Raw genomic sequence first — 17344 nt, 5'->3', positions numbered from 1 at the left:
ATTCTTTTTTTTTTTTTTTTTTCCTGAACATTGAAAGGTTATTTAAATGAGCCTGCATGGCCAAGTGTAGCCTGAGGCTCACTCCAACTACATGTCATTGCAGGTCTGTTTGTGTTGTGTAATTACACAAATACAGGAAAGATTTTAATGTTTGATTATAAAACAATGTCCAGACATTTGTCAGTAGATCGTTTAATTGAAGGGGGGTACTTCAAAAAGTAAGCTGAGAACACAATCCTCTCTCTCTCTCTCTCGCTCTCTCTCTCTCTCGCTCTCTCTCGCTCTCTCTCTCTCTCTCTCTCTCTCTATATATATATATATATATATATATATATATATATATATATATATATATTTGGATTCATTCTTTTAGCGCTATTGGCATCAATACAAATCAAAACATTGACTTTGGGAGAATGGTTTGCCTTAAATACAATATTTCACAACTACAGAAGACCAATATTTAAATACAAAGAAATTAACTATTTACATTTGAACATTGCCTCGGATCATTTAAATTATGAGTAAAAGCTCTAGATCAGTACTGCAGCAGGGACTACCTTTTTGAAGTGAATGACTTAAAAAAAAAAAAAAGGCAAAGTGGTGTGTAGGAATTACAAGACGGACAGTCTGTGCCCTCTGGTAGGTATGCAAACGATTAGTTGGAGAAAAAAAAAATTGAATGTTGGTGTCATGTTCACACTCATGCTGCTGCGGCATCTCTGCTAGGGTGAATGCTTCAACCTCACAAGCAGCAGCAAAGTTGCCTTGAGCTTATTTCATCTTGGGTCTACTCCGTCATTATCTTCTTCCACTTTCCATTTCAAGGAAAGTGTCGGCGTGCTTGCTCCAACATGTTGCAGCAGGTATCAAATCTGGCCCGGAAGCAGATCGATCCGATCAGGCCTTCTGACATTTCACCAGGTGCGATTGGATGAGAGGCCACACACGGACACCTGTGAGTCACATATATCTCATTTCCTTTTCTGTTACTGCATCCAACCATGGGACAAAGCATATTTAGCGATTGGAATCATGATTAGGTCTGTTGTAATCCAATAGCTGTTTCATTTGTTGTTTTGTTCTGCCTGCTGGTCTCTTGTAGTGTCAGGCCACAAGTTTCCCAAGGTGTAAACAGCGTCCTCAGCTTGCATCTGTTCCTCTGTGATTGGCTAATTCCACTGTGGCCTCATATAGTTGGGGATGCATTGGCAGACTTGGTGGCTGTAGTAAAAGCCGGTTAGGCAGGCACGTTTGGGGGTCCTGCATGGTAACCTGTAACAACTAGGGTAAAGGTGGAAGAGGAGAAAACATTCAATTACTCATCCCATCTTGGGTTCACCAAGCAGTGGAAAATACTGTAGCTGAAAAGTGTGGTAAATTTTAACGGGAATTGGAACGTTTACAAGGCAACTGAGGGTTATTGAATGGAAAAGTATCATATTCAGGCATAAATATTAAGGCCCGCTGCACCAAATTAATGCTATTTGCCTTATGGAACACTCCAAATGAATTTCATTTTATCTTTATTTATTTATTTATTTTTTATTTTTTTTTCTCTCCCACCCACACATATTGAACTGCTTAAAAGGTATTGGCTCACCTAACACTATTTTTTTTCATGTTCAGCTCTTATTGTAGACATACTGAAAGTCCCTATTTGAGTAACAGGACTGAAAGTAACTTGAGTTTTTCGCATCGAATTAGCAAATGAAAACAGCCATGTGGCATTTATAGCCTGTTGACACTAAGCGCAGCGGCAAATAAACAATAACTCCCCCCAAAAATTATTTACAGAGCATGACTCTCCCAGTCATAGTTTAAGTGGAAGCTATTAATAATAATACTAATAAGGGGCTTGCATACTTCCCATGGCCTGCAGAGGATCTGAGAAATGCAACTTTCTGTGGATCATGTGACTTGGAAAAGTATTCCATATTTTTTCAGAAGGAGTGATGTTTGGGTCAAAACTAAAGCGTGAAGATTATGCTAAAATGTATTTTGCTCAGCTATTTTTAATTTCCCCCGTTGAGAGCCAACTTTCAATTTTTAAATTCCTGGTTTAGTCACATAAATATCAATTCTCATTAAAAGTGTCTAACCTAGAAAATTTGCAAGATTTTGCAACACCAGTCCCACAACGAAAACTACAAAGTCGTGTTAAACAGTTTAGTTTTTTGTTGTTGTTTTTTTTGTCACAAATCCATCTTTTTGTGGTCCTTTCATCTCTCACAAAACGCCTGAGAATGTGCACCGTGACAAATCACTTGCACATCTGAACTTCCTCTCATGGCTCAGCTCCCGTCCCCCTCGTATGTTTTTCTTTGGGTCCTGTCACTCCATCCATCTCTGCGGCTACCCGGCGGCCTGATGACTGCTGTGCTCTGCTCACTGTCAGCAAGCTCAGGCCTCTCGGGTCAGAGGCCTCTCGCGTGCGAGCTGTGGGAACCGCACCGCATGCTCGCAACTAAGAACGCGGTTGGGTGCCGGGGACGTCTTATGTCCATAAATGAAAGCGTCGGAACAAAAGTGAATGGACAAAGTTTCGAGTCAGCAGTGTCGCAGATTTAGATTTTGATTCTCGCAACATAACCACATTAAAGGTGATTCAGGAGTTTGTTTTTTTTATTTTTATGTAGAGCCAATTAATAAACTTTGTCTCAGAATGCAATACAGGATGCAGGTCTAGAATATCTTCATTTGAAGACTTTGGATGTGGTCGGCGTTAAAGTTTTATAGTACTGTAACAGCATTAGCATTAAGCTAGTGAACTGAAAGGCTTTGGTAATGGTTATTTTAAATACACAAAGTGCAATTGCATTTATTTTAATTTGGTAGTAAAGGTCAATGGGCGTGGCAAACTTTTTTTTTTTTTTTAACCGCTGTAAAAATATTTTTAGTTTATTTTTTAAAGACTGGCAACAGAAGTACAATACTGACTGCACTATCACTATTGTGCTTAAGTAAAACTAAAAGTACACTGAAATGTACAAAAGTATAAATGTGTTTTTATTGTATATATTCAATAGCCATTTTGATAACTTGGTACAACAAAATAAACTTATGAAAATAGTATCAGTTTTTATTAGCTTACATAGTCCTCATACTGAGAAAAAAAATTACGTTACATTTAAGAGCTAGCTTGTGTTGGCTCGACTTTCACGCTATCAGAGCATGTTCCCATAGCATGTTCCCATAGCATGTTCCCATAACGCTCAGTAATAAAAACAACGCTAAATTGGCTAATGATGACAACTGGGAAATACATTTCCATGTATGTCGTCTTTTTTTTTTTGTTTAGACTGAGAATTTTTCAAAGAAGATAGTGGTTTTCAGGCTGGCACGAGACGATGCATTACCCATGAATTATTCTTGGATGCAACATCAAACAATTTTCTTGAACAAATCAACGTAAAGGAGAATATCTTGCATCAGTGATTTATTTTAATGCTCCCTGGTTCACATTTCATCATATTGTCCCCCCCCCCTCCCCTCCCCCACACACACATGCCTTACAAGGACTTGAGATCGCAACCAATCACAGTTGACATTACCTCACTGGAAATTAAGAATTAAAAAAGCAACTCCAGCTAAACCAGCAGGTAAAAACCACAAACACAGATGAATAGTAAACTTTCTACAATAAGCAGTTATTATTATTATTATTATTATTATTATTATTTTAGGCTCACCTGCAGGTGTTGGGGTTGAATCTCTTGCCTTGCCTTAGACACGACTGTGGACTCTCTCTGCACTGACACAAGCAGGTGTCAGGGTTGAGTGGTTGATTTCCGGGGCACTGGGCGGCGCACACACAGCCACACAGCTCCTCGTCCCAGCGCTGGCCGACGGGGCACCACTTGCCCTCGCCTTGACCTTCGCACTGACATTCACCTACAAGAAACAGTTTGCTAAGTATTGATCCATTACTGTGCATATTTTACGAATACTGTGTTTCACTTGTTACAATCACCTTTTTTTTTTTTTTTTTTTTTTTGTGGAACCAAACCCCAGCTATTAGCAAAGTTTTTTGTTTTTCTGTAAATCCTTAAGTTGCCACTAGATGGCGGCGAAGCCTTGGCTAATAGGAAATTAGTGATGATGTCAAGTATGATGAAGAGATGCATCTGAGACAAAAATATTTCTATGATTGAGTTTAACCTCTTGTAAATGGAGGTTACCGAGAGCTCTGCTACATTTGTACTTTGGGTGCATTTTTTTCCCCCCAGGTCATCTCTAAGCTATATTTAATGGTGAACTTGTAAAATGCGTTTGAAGTGTACTCGATTAATATTTTGTCGTATCCTCCTGACTGCCAGTAATTCAAATTTGTCCTCTGTAGTGGACCTTTTTAAACCTGAATATCTCCCACCCAGTGCATATAATTTGCATATGATGTGAATATGATTAACTCTATAGAGGACATTCGGAGCTTTCCAATGATACCAAATAGGTAGGGGTGGGGCTTTGCAAACTTTGTTTGCATCATAAAGGAAAATGGCTTCCCTCAGTGCAAGCACTTTTTAGGGAAGAGGAAAAGTAAGTGTATAACACTTTTTATTGAACACATTTAGGCTTTAAATGTTAGCATGTTTTCTATAAGACTCTTAAGAACATATTAAGGTATTGTTTGAATTATTTTTAACTATATTTGAGCCTAGCATTTAAGTTTAAAAAATGTCCTCTGTAGTGGACACATCATAGCTTAAAAATAAAACCTTTATCTTTTTCAAAAATTACTTTTGCAGTATTCCAGTTACTTCACAAAGGTTGGGGAATATCAAAATAAACATGATTGGACAATATTTTTTTCCTGGTAGTCAGAAGGATATAGACTCCTTTACAGTGTATTTAGTCAAAGGTTGCATGCACATAATTGACTCTAAACAATGGGAGACATACATGTATTTAGGTACCCCTATCTCCTGCATCGGGCCAAACCTTGTATTTCCAAAATGGCTCCCGGTACTTAAGGACACCCCAAAAACAGTATGTTTGTTCAACCATTAATATTGAGATTGATTGGTTATGATTTGCAAAAATAACACCCACAAGTGTGGAATTACAGTTATTACTTGGAGTTTCGGCCTAACGCCAGCGATATATTTAAGTGCAGATTTAATGCACAAAAATAAATGTAATATTATAGCATCTTACTGTAATATTCAACATACGTTCTGGACTAAAACCCGTCTCTTTTAGATAAATGCTTAGGGCTAAAAGAAGCCCTGATGGCGGTACTCGGAAAGCAAAGAATTTTTTTCCTGTCGTGCTTTGTGGAAAATGTTTGAGAACCGCTGCCATGTACAGTTATAAATATTTTTAGGGGGAGGGTCAATTCCTCACATTTTTTTATTTTTTTTTATTTGTGGCAGGGCTCAGTCCCCATTTTCTGTATCTGTGTGCACTGTATTTCTGTCAACATATCTTAAAACACCCCTTACATGTGTTGTGGTCCAGTTTCCAGCCCAGACCGCAGCTGGCCTCAGTGAGCCCGTTACGACAGACGCATTCGCAGCTGGGCTCCTTCAGAACCCTGTTGGGGCCGCAGAGAGCCAGCAGCCCCGAGTCCAAAGCCTCTGGAAGCCACACAGATAAAGAGAAGTTGTTGGAATCGCACCAGCGGTTAGTTGCAAAATCCAGGCCTTGTTAAGTAAATACGACTGAGCTGCAAGTAGGCCTGCGCTTTTATTTCTTTTCACAAGAATGAGACAACTATTTTGTGGAGGATGTCGTTTCTAATGACACGTTATTATGCAACATATTGCAAAAAGGCAGCAGCACGTATCTGCTTCAAAATTAGGAAATGCACTTACAGTTCGTGGTGAATTCCTAGACTGCCACTCATTTTCAAGACCCAGAATATAATCTTTAACAATTTAAGCACCAAACCTACCAAAAGAAAAGGTAGACGCTCTTCGTTTCACCTGAGGGGAAAAAAGATTTCCTAGCTTTTTTGGTTCTTTAGTAGCCTGCAGTGGAACATGGGTTGGTTTCACCAAAAACACTTGTTTCTGACTAATAAGCGAAGAAAGGGGACACATCAAGAAGAACGGTGTCTTTGATGCTCATATTTATTTATTTATTTTGCTTTTGACACACTTTCAGCTACAACATAACAAAAACAAGACTGAGAATGAGCTTTTGATGGTAAAATAACATATTTACAGATACAGTCGCTTCCAAAAGTATTGGAACGGGTGAGGTAAATTCTTCTGTTTTTGTTTCTTGAAGACGATTGATTCCAGGTCAGAAAGATGAAAATGAGACAAAACTTCAGACTTTCGCAGTCCACATTTGAATTGCTTTTCTTGGCCTTCACTGTAGCGCCTTTCAGTTCTAATTTGTTTCTGGGGGTTTTACATTCAGGAGGTAAAATGCACGATGTATTAGTTTGCCTTGGCCAGTTGAAGACTTTCAACCCCCCGATGAAGTCCTTCGTTTTGCTAGCAGTGTGTTTTTTCGGTCTTTATCTTTGTTGCTTTTAGATTACTTTGGATGCATTATCCAGTAAATGGCCAGACAAAATAGTTTTGTGAATGTCAGAATTCATTCTGCTGTGACCATCATGAGTTATATCATCAATAAAGACTTAGAATGAAGAAATATACAGGCCATACCGCATGATTCAAACCACTCATCCGCAAAAAGAATCTGAAGGCCAGATTGGATTTCGCAAAGTGCAGAGGTGAGCCACAAAAGTTCTGGACCAAAGTTTTATGGATTGATGAAACCAACATTGACTTCTACCAAAATAATGGAAAGGCTAAAGTATGGAAGAAAAAGAAAGAATCTGCTTATGATCCAAAACACACGAGCTCATCTGTGACTGGTAGCAGCATTACTTATTCCGTGTCGGTAATATCTTCACTTTCATTTTTGTCTTGCTTGGATTTAAATTTCAATTTATTCTTCTTTCTCCTCAATACTGCTCTCGTTATTTTCACGTGGTTTCTACATTAGCTATCAAATCAAGCGTAGATGTTTGAATATTACTGCTGTGACAGTTTGGTTTCTCTCGTGGGATGAGTTAGCGATCTAAATTGAAATCACCAGAGCTGGAGTGGATTTATGGAATGCCCTCAAATCTGATATTAAAACATGTACGAACATGAGGCAATTTAAAAAGGTACACCTAAATTACTTTGTGGAAATATGTAGAGGAATTAAATAACTAATGAGCAAGAGATATATTTTTTTTAACTTGCGACAAAGGTTTTCTAATATTCATAAATAAGTCTATTGAGGCTATTTTCTTCTTCTCAATTGTCTTCAATTTTTCTTATATTGTAATTACAAATGTTTGAGTTATCTTGGGCGGAATCTTGGTGAAAGACTGGTTAGAACGTCTGCCTCCCAGTTCTGAGGACTTGGGTTCGAGTCCGGGCTCCGGCCTTCCTCGGTGGAGTTTGCATGTTCTCCCCGTGCCCGCGTGGGTCTTCTCCGGGTACTCCGGTCTCCTCCCACATTCCAAAGACATGCATGGCAGGTTAATTGGGCGCTCCGAATTGTCCCAAGGTGTGTGTGTGAGTGTGGATGGTTGTTTGTCTCTGTGTGCCCTGCGATTGGCTGGCAACCAGTCCAGGGTGTACCCGTCCTACTGCCCGAAGCCAGCTGAGATAGGCTCCAGCAACCCCACGACCCTTGTGAGGAACAACTGGTTCAGAAAATGAATGGATGGATGGATGAGTTATCGTCAAACTATATGACCATAAACGAGTATTGTTTGTGCCGATTGTTATCCTTATAGTGTATATTTGATGTCGGTTTGCTTGTGTTATGTGTAAATAAGTACATTTTAATTTTATATAATTTTGACATTAAATTGTGATTGGTTTTCTGTAAATTTCCATAATGATGAGGCTAAACATATTAACTCCAAACTGATGGAGTATATTTTGATGTTTTATTTTTGTCCTCAGTTTGAGGTTCTGTCGTACGAGAAATATGTATAACCAAAAAGTGGAAACTTAAAGGGTTAGGATTATTACAAGTTCTATGAACTTCTACTTGCTTATTTTGAGTACCACCTTTGTATAACTTTTGTTGTAATTTTTTTGTTTCTTTTAACTTGATGTTACTCAAATAAATGAAGAAAAACATTTTTGTTATGTCTATTCCAAAGTGAAGAAGGTGCATGATCAACAATAATAATAATAATACGAATAAAGGTCTCACCTGTCTCTTTCTCAGAGTAATTAATGGCATCTATTGGCACACACATGCAGTTGACTGGATCCCACAAGAACGCTGTAGCGCAGGGGACTGTGGGAGGGGAACAGCTATACACATAAACACACACACATACACTCTTAGGACAAGGAATGTCAAACAAAACAGTTCAATCCGGTTATGTTTTGTGTTAAACTTGTATCATTTCCAGATTTGTGAGGCAGTGAATGTGCCGAGTCCTGACTTTTGATTGGATTTCACAACAAACAGCTTGGTGGAATCATATTATTAATACAATGCCTTAAAAAAAATACATGTGCAGATGATAATCTCAACCAAATTGTCATATTTTTATTTTTTTCCTTAACGTGCTGTCAAATTATAGTTCATTAAATGTATAGATGCTCCTAATGTCTGTGCATGACACCCGCCTGCTTCAATGTCACTCACAGGTGATCCGTTGCGGCTCTTCTGATGATGGAGTGAAGTGGCCGCTTAGGGAGGCACTCGCACGCCGTGTGATTGACAAAGGTTACCATGACAACGGAGCGCTCCATCCTGGGTGGCGATAGCTCCATTAGCTGGAAGGATGGAGGAGGGTGAGTGTGCTTTGAGGAATGTGAAATGATCTAATTTCACTTAATTGGTGGGTAAAATAATGTATTCACTACAACTAATAGCTTTCTTCATATATTTGTGCCAGCTACATATTGTGTGACAGGCAGATCGATGACTTGCAATAGATAGTATCCACCTATTGCCATTCATGCAACAGAATTATCATCAATGGTATTATGAGGATACAGTGGTACCTTGACATTTAATGACGACTTTTTTTTATTTATTTATTATTTTTTTATCTCAGAGATGGATGCATGCCACATTACATCCTTGGAACCAAATTTTTTTTGTTTTTTGTTTTTTGAAGAAAGAACCGTTGACAGTTCATTTAAAGTGCATTATGTTTTCCGAACACTGCTCATGTTAATTTCTAATAACTTCATACTGTATACCATACAACAGTGGACGTTTTCCAAAGTGTGCCCACTGCCTAGCAATTGTTTGTGCACTAAAAAAAATGTATAGACATGGCCTTTTTCCCAGTTTGGACCATTCATGTACCTTTTCTCATGATAAACAATGATTATAAGGGTTCAGTTGTGAGTCCTGTAGGGCACATCACAAAAAAAGTTCAACCTTGGAGAAGAAAAATGGACCCTGCAGTACCCTTTTTTCCTGACAGTTTACTGATCTAGTAGGACTAGACTAAGGGAGAGCTTCTTCACTACAAATAATAATTAGTTTTTTTTTTTTTTTTTTTTTTAAGTATAGTATATAACTGTATATAACTGAAGTGTTGTTGTATCAGCACCTTAAAGTTACAATAAAGGTTTTCTATTGTAGTCTAGTCAAATAAAGGGATGCCGGGCGGATGTTGTGGCGTTTATTAGGGCTGGGTATTGCCACCAAACACAATACGTATCACGATACAGGGGTCACAATATGATACGTATCGTGATACATATGTATCCCGAATACATGATCTTCAAGGCGATACGTATCCCGATATTTTTCATTAATTTACTTGCATTTTATAAGAACAGTCATATGTTTACCGAAAGGATATGTTTATTATGCTGGATGACAAAATGTTTTTGTTAGTAGCTCTTCTGGTATATCACCAAGCGGCAGGCCGGGTCTAAATATGTACGCACTGCAGAGCAAGGAGCAGTTTTCACAGACACACCGGGAAAATGTATTAATAGGCATGAGTCGATATGAGCAAAAATATCAAAGTATTAAAATTACAGCTCTAAAATGTGCTTATTTTAAATATTTGGGGAAATAAAAACAGCATTTTTTTCATGTAACTGTAGCTTTTTTCTATTTTGTTTTTAAGCAAAAAATATGAAAATTGGCACATTAAGATACGTGCCATGTTAAGTTTATAAGTAAATAAATGTTGATATTCTTCCTCTGCTTTCATTTTTCTTAGCAAGACACAGTTTCCAATCACTGGTGAGCTATTTTTGCATTAACTGAAGGCAATTAACTTCAAAGACGCTGTTGCACCCGTGTCTCCTCTGCTCCCACTTCTCCTGCGCAACTTCAAAGAGGCTCTATAGCCCTGCGCAAGCAACGCGTCGCTCACTGCCTATTTAAAGTTAACGAGCAATATTGATTGACGCCTGCATATCGATACATGTATTGTAATGAGGCCCGCAACGAAATATTGCCATATCGATTTTTTGAGCACACCCCTAGCGTTTACTGACACTAGATCAGGGGTGTCCAAACCTTTTCATTTGAGGGCCACATACAGGGCCATTGAAAAATGGACGGCGGGCTGCAAATGGCCCCCGGGCTGTAGTTTGGACACCACTGCACTAGATGAAGCTCACTCGTTCCTTAAATTCTGCAAATTCCGGCTCTCGACACAAGCACAAAATCAACCAAACAATGGCTTGGAAATAAATACTAGTAAATCAAAGTACCACTGTATATACGTTTGTTAACGTTTTTGTTTTGGTGGTGTGCTGTGAGATGTGTCAGAAAAGATCCAGGACTGGTGCACGTTTTCCCCTTGAGTTTTCCCCATGGAGTCTAACACACTTTCCCAGCATTCTCTGCTGGTTTCATGCACCCTAAAAATATTCACAGTACAATACAACCTCGATTCAATGGAGCCAGAACCAACAGACCCTTTACAGAATTACATTAAATTCTGACTGTATATAAAACTGTATCGTTTGTGACGGCAATCCTGGAACTTTTCTGACACTCCTCTTCCGTGCCAAGGCTCGAGAACGGTTGTGAAACGCTGCTTGCATCAGATCATAGCGAGGCGTGCTGCCGATGTGCTAATATTCACCGTCTTGTTGACGAGCGCGTGACTCGTGTTGGTGCAGTAAAAGGCTTCGTTGGGGCAGCATCCACCGCAGCGATGCAGCGCCACGCAGCGGGGGAGGTAGAACTGACTGGTGGATTCTGGGTACTCTTTGGTCACCTCAATACACACCTCCCTGGGCTGACATGAGGTGCGCTGGATCTCTTCTAGGATGACTGGTCACGTTTTGATTGCATTAGTCGGCGATTCGGTTTGCGAGCAGGAAAGCGCGACGGTGCGGCGTTTACCTCCGAGCGTGCTGTCCACTTTGTAAAGAGCCTCCTTCCTCAGATACTCCCAGCGATCGTCACGGTCCGAATGGACCGCCGGGCTGGCCGAGGAGGTGGGAAAAGAGGAGGAAGAGGCGTGCCATGACTTCTTCCTCAGGCACTGCTGAAGCAGATTGTATTCAGGATAGAGAAGCTGCAGCAGCTGATCCACGCTCACGACGCTCTGTAAACTGACCTGGTCATCTGACAAGACTGGAGCCTGGAAGGAAGACAAACATAACATTCTTATCGTAGTCCCACATCGTGGTTAGGAGTCATTCTTGCTTTGAGCCACCAGCGGATATGATATCATAACATGATAATCATCTTAATAATAATGGAGTTGTTTGTAAAAAACCTGCCTGCGGTGTTGTCTGCCATGCATGCCAAATTGTTCTCCTCCCCCCACTTGACACCAAAAAACAAAACCTTTTTCTCTGTGATTGGGACATGAGGTCATTGCTGTGGGACTGTGAGGTCATGATGGAGCAATGACCGGTCCATTGCTCTGGGGTGTGTCCACTTCTAGGAACATGGAAGAATAATATTCATGGCTGTTTCATTACCCCAGCTGCAGCAGTATTCGATGACTTCAAAGGCGTTTTTCTTTTCTTCCCATTCTCATGAAAGGAAAACCATTATTCTGCCCGCAAACTGACGTCAACTCTTGCACCATCATTGGAAGAACCTAGATGTGCTCTTATGACATTTTGTCACAATTCGTTGGGTTTCTATTGTATTTTCTCAGCTTTGTGATGTCCTACACCTCCCAAGGTGCACCTGAGCAGAAATTATTTTTCAAGTTACGAACCATCAATCGGAAACTTTTTTTTTTCTTTTTTTTGCTTTAACTTATGAGCACAAATTTGACACATGAGAGCTGTATGGTAGCAGTGAACTCAACTCACGTCACAACAAGCAGCATTTCAGCAGATAAACTACCAGAATAGTGCAGAATAGTTGCGATCTCGTCAATGCCCTGATTGGCAGATCGAACAAAAAAAAAACGGTTCTGGCTTTTATTGCCACTGCCAGTTGAACTTTACTGTCAAACAAACCAAAATAGAGCTTACATGTTGAGTATTTGAATGAACAATTTTGCCTTAAATTCTGCTAGCCTAATGCTAACACATGGGAAATTGGCACTGATCTTTATATATGACTGAATAGCCAATAGGCCAAAACTTTTGAGGTCGCAAGGCCGCCATATTGCTCCTCCCAAGAAACGTTCTCGGCATACGATCCTATACATTTACAGTATCAAAATTAGAGAACATTCGAAACAGTACTTAGTAGAAACAGCATAATTTATGGTGTCTTAAATTTATTAAACATAAACAAGATAACTTCAGCCATTCTACAACTTGCCTTAAATACATGTATAAATGATATGCTTAATTAATGATGTTTAGTACAGGAGGAAACTTGTATATTTTTTAATTAAAGAATTATAACTGTAATTCAACAAAAGATGCCTCTGCCAAATATAATATTGGGGTCTAAGGAACTGCGTGCTATAAGAAAAAGGGGGTCTTCAAAGTAGCACATAGCGTCCACTTACAGCTCTAACTAGTTCAAATGTAGTATGCACAGTCAAAATCCAAATCTGAAACCGAAAGTAGACATTCAATGTGCCGTTTTATCATCTGGATTATCAGTGTAGCACTTGGGCAACCATTCACACCTCTGACTCACAGCTTCAAACAACAGCGCACATGAGTTGAAAAATAAAATAAAATGGGTGGGTTCAAAGAAAAGATGCCAAGTTGTGTATCCGTTCCGGATGTACGTAAATTCCTGGAAATCAAAGTTGAAATAGTCATCTGTTGTCTCATTCATCTTTCAGTGTCAAACTCAGGAATTAGCATGACTTTTCCAATGTTTTGGGCGGAAGTATAGGTCCAAAACTATGATTTAGGTTTTTATAGACCACCAGAATTGTTGGTGGTTGATGATTGAGTGCGGGCTGTCAAGAAGTACCACTAAAATATGGGATTTACCATTCAGGTATAACAGACATTTTGTGTTCAATACGTCCATTTTCCAAAGCTCTATATTATGTGGACATTTGTCATAGTCATACATTTTAATACTTGGATAAAGTCTTTGCCGTCGATGAGGGATATTGATGAATATTCAGTTGATTGGCCTTTCACAGTATATCTAAGGTCAGGTTATCAATTTTCACTGTCAAGTGCACTGCTATCGGCTTTGTAGCATTTGGCTGAATGTAAGCCAAGGACACTGTGGTCCTATATATCACACTGCGTCCATCTTGTTGGACCTCATGTTGCGTTATGGTTTGGATCAAGAGCTGGTCATTGTTCTGATTCAAGCTGACCAAGGTTCCGTCCAAAGAATCTTTATTTACATTCATTCAGATTGTAAATTTTTACCAAGGCAATCTTTGTGCGCTATTTATTATTTTATTTATTTTTTAATGTTGAATGATGAATGAATGCTTTATGGTATGCACAACTTGGCCACTGGGGGCAATATAATACAGACATGCAGACACAATCAAAGAAGAATTTCACAACTACTTTAAGTGACTCAGTAAACTATAATTGTGACTGTTTCTATATTGGATTTTGCTACTTAACTCATTCCAAAAATGCAATATGAATCAGAACGCCGTGTTTCGACTCATGGGGGCACATACAACATATTGTAAAGAAAATTTTGGGGTTGACTTCCCCTTTAATGCTAAGTTTTAAGTCTTTGTTTTATGTTTTGTTTAAATGTCAACTAGGGGTGACAAAAAATGGATTTAGGCCTCCTTTTTTGAAGTTGTTCACTATCTGCTAAACTACTGCTTGTTGTGACCTGAGTTCAGTTGAGTTCACTGCCACCATGCAGCGTCCATATATCAGATGTACACATTAGCTCAAGTCATTTTTGGAAAAACTTGTTGTCACCAGTATCTCAAGGCACCAAATTGTTGATACGGCCTCAGCATTTTTTCGCAATCACTCTTAATACATTTGTTGTCTTTTAGCACAATGATGGACTCCTTCACTTGCATGATGTTATTGGACTTGTTAACTGCAGTCATTTGCCCAATGCCAACTTAATATAAACTCTGGACTTCTAACTTGTCGAGGTATTACAGTTTGTTCTTCTACCTAGCTTTGGAAACTGTATCAAATTAACAATGTTTACTGTAGACGTGCAGTTGTGACCTAATTGTAACCTGTTTCTGCTGTACAGTAGACACTTTGCACAGTATTTATTTATTTATTTTTTAAAGTGTGAATTGATCAAAAATTTTGGACGTTTCTACCTTTTATGCACTTCCGCGCAATTGTGGAAAAATGATCATAGTAATATAATGAAAAATCCACAACATAAAATTAGATGTGTACAGTAGCGTTTAAAAATCAGTGATAAAGTGAGATTTGACAATTCTTGAATGGTGAATGCCATAGTTGTTAATGTCTTTCAATTAAAGATTATAAGATACTGAGGTAGTGTATGAAGGAATGAAATCCTAAAATATTCTGTCACTGACCTGACAAATACAGTGGTGCCTTGAGATCCAAGTTAGCTGACTTACTAGTTGTGATATTGTTTTTTTTGTAAAGGTGACTTCTAGCTGTTTATTGGCTCTCCAGGTGAAGTTTACTGTCAAAGTACTACATAACATAACCTGACTTCATAACACTATTATCGCATCAGGAATGATTTTGTCATCATCATTTAACCTGCTTGTCATGAAAAAGACACATTGAAGCTGTCGTGTTTTGTAGAATTTCCTTAAGTTGTCCTTGTGAACGCTTAAAAGTTGCAAGTCATAAATTAATTTTTTTCAGAATAGTTCAGCCCTAGTTTGAAGTTCTTAAAGTATTTACAACTCAGGCAATATTGTGCACCTGTGACATTGTTGCACATCTGTAACTGTCTGACTGCTGCACCAATAAGTCGATTGAATACAGAGGCATAATAATGGCACGTGACCACAGATGGCCATTCACAACTAATTAAGTGTCGGCTTTAGATGGGGCAAAAGCAGAAGAACAAAAATCTGACTTTTTGTGGTGATATTTCAAACAGAACTCAAATTGTAATCAACTAAATTTCACATATGTGCATATTTTCTTCTAGTAACATTAGTTAAATTTTTTTGCAATGACGTTACGTAATCTAACGTAATTAGAATGTAATTCATTACTCCCCAACCCTGGTCAGAAGTAACGATGAGATCCACGTTTGTAGCTCTCACCTGGGTTCCCGTGTCTCCAGCTGCGTAGTAGTCCATGTAGTCTTGTCCTGAGCACAGTTTGCTGACATTAAGAATCCATAGGAGTACAGCTGGTATCAACATAGTGAGGAGGAGAGAGTCGAGCTGAAGTGAAGGCAAGGACAGAGGAAGGTGATGAGGGAGAAAAAAAGAGAGGAGGAGGGTTTGTCACAAGCTCAGATGTGTCCTTTCGTCATTCTACCCGGGGACGAAGTTGCTCTTCCGGCGCAGGTTGTACTTGGAATGTGGGAAAGCGGCTGAATCGAGCATGATGAGGAAAGTGTTCTACTCCGGCTCAGCGTGGCTCATTCAGGATGGGCGTGTGACGTCTCGCCTCGCCTCGCCGCATTCCCGCCGTTCACGTTCAGGTGGACGTCGGATGAGCAAAACGTTTTTTTTTCTTTCTCTCTCTCCTTGTCCTCGCCGGCCTCTTCGCCCTTCACACTTGCACACCTCCTCGCCTTCTTTATCTCTATTTTTCTTTGCTCTTCACACAGCAGCTGCACTCTTCCCTCCCTCTGTGTCCTACTCCGATTATCCGCCTCTTGCCCAAGAAACCTTCAGGGCAAAGCTTTTCAAAATCTGACAGAAAAGCACCAGAAAAGGGAAGAGAGAGTTCCAAATCCTTTCAATAAAAAAATGGAGATGTTGACAAAGAGAAACGCGAGTTTAAGCGCTCATGTGAGCAGAAGTGTCGAGGCGCTGCAGAGGTCCTGGTGGAGTAAATGCAAAAGAATACAAGAGTGGGAAGCTTGTTGCTTGTGGGCGGAGCCGAGAATCTGAGGGATGATTTATGCATTTTCACTGGTTATACTGGCACGGCTCTTTTTCTCCCTCCAGGCTTCCACTTATATGCCATCGGGCTCCTTCGGAGATATACATTTACTGTAAACTACTCCACATTCCTGTCACACATTATCATATTGAAGCGGTCTTTCCTCCTTGTAGACTTTTATTTGCGTGCGCTCACCTCAGTCGAGCAAATTCTGATGAATGTGGCTCTTAAGTGCCTTTTTATTGGCCGCTAATACTTTCGCTGTCTGTTCACGGTTTCTGCTTTACATCACTCTGCTGGTGTCCTTACAACGATTTAAAAAAAAAAAAAAAAAAAAAAAGTTGCCGAGGTACATTTTTCTTCCTATGCTGCTTTTAGTAGTATCCAAGGTCAAACATTGCATACAAGTGCCCCAAGGCTCGGGGGCATGTGTCGCGGGGGGGAATGTGAAGAGCAGGAACCTGACTTTCGGAGTTATCTTTCCCCCGCCGCCCTCCCAAGGTGACGCAGAAAAGCGAAATAGCTAACGGGGACAGACCAGACTTCAAAAAGACAAAAGGCGAGAAACGGTGACTCGCTTGAAGCGGAGTGGAGCTGTGAGAAAGGGGAGTGTCTGGGAACTGCTTGGCTGGAGAAGGGAGAGTGGAAAAAAAGAAAAAAAAAACATCCGATTTTTTTGGGCCAGTGGTTGGCAGCCTTTACAAGGATTAGAGACGCACATGCACGCACACGGTGGCAAGTGTGTGCATGCTGATGGGCTTTTTGTGTTGAAATTTGCGCAAGCAAATTCCACATTCCAATCATTGCTGTCTTCATCTTCGTGTGAGCTGACGGCATTAAATTAAACGTGATTGATTTGGTGGATCCTTGCCAAGTATTTACAGTATACATTCATGTGTCTTTTGTTTAGAAAAATGACAACTTTTCTCGCTTGTTAATTCATGTGCTGAAAACAAATCACTGTCTTAAAGAGGTCTTCTCTTCTTTCAACATGTTGCTCC

General features: G+C 39.7%; 1 protein-coding gene across 1 annotated transcript; it reads right to left on the bottom strand.

The window, feature by feature from the left end:
* Positions 1 to 378: 378 nt before the first annotated feature.
* Positions 379 to 16901, bottom strand: vegfc (vascular endothelial growth factor c). Its single transcript, XM_077512822.1, has 8 exons — positions 15551 to 16901; positions 11308 to 11548; positions 11045 to 11235; positions 8623 to 8753; positions 8179 to 8282; positions 5445 to 5579; positions 3693 to 3894; positions 379 to 1284 (listed from the first exon to the last, which is right to left on the bottom strand). The coding sequence occupies exons 1-8, from the start codon at positions 15650 to 15652 to the stop codon at positions 1173 to 1175; spliced, it is 1218 nt and encodes a 405-aa protein (XP_077368948.1). The 5' UTR covers positions 15653 to 16901; the 3' UTR covers positions 379 to 1172.
* Positions 16902 to 17344: the final 443 nt, after the last annotated feature.

Source organism: Festucalex cinctus, chromosome 2, assembly GCF_051991245.1.
Source record: "Festucalex cinctus isolate MCC-2025b chromosome 2, RoL_Fcin_1.0, whole genome shotgun sequence".
NCBI lineage: Eukaryota > Metazoa > Chordata > Actinopteri > Syngnathiformes > Syngnathidae > Festucalex > Festucalex cinctus.
Note: the sequence above shows the minus strand (reverse complement) of the source record. Positions and strands in the feature narration are given on the sequence as shown.

Bases quoted from the DNA above. Each gene is read 5' to 3' on its own strand.
- vegfc (XM_077512822.1), bottom strand. From the start codon at position 15,652: ATGTTGATACCAGCTGTACTCCTATGGATTCTTAATGTCAGCAAACTG. The intron at 11,236-11,307 runs GTAAACGCCGCA...AAACGTGACCAG, and splicing joins AGTGGACAGCACGCTCGGAG to TCATCCTAGAAGAGATCCAG. The intron at 8,283-8,622 runs GTGAGTGACATT...TTATGTGTATAG, and splicing joins AGAGCCGCAACGGATCACCT to CTGTTCCCCTCCCACAGTCC.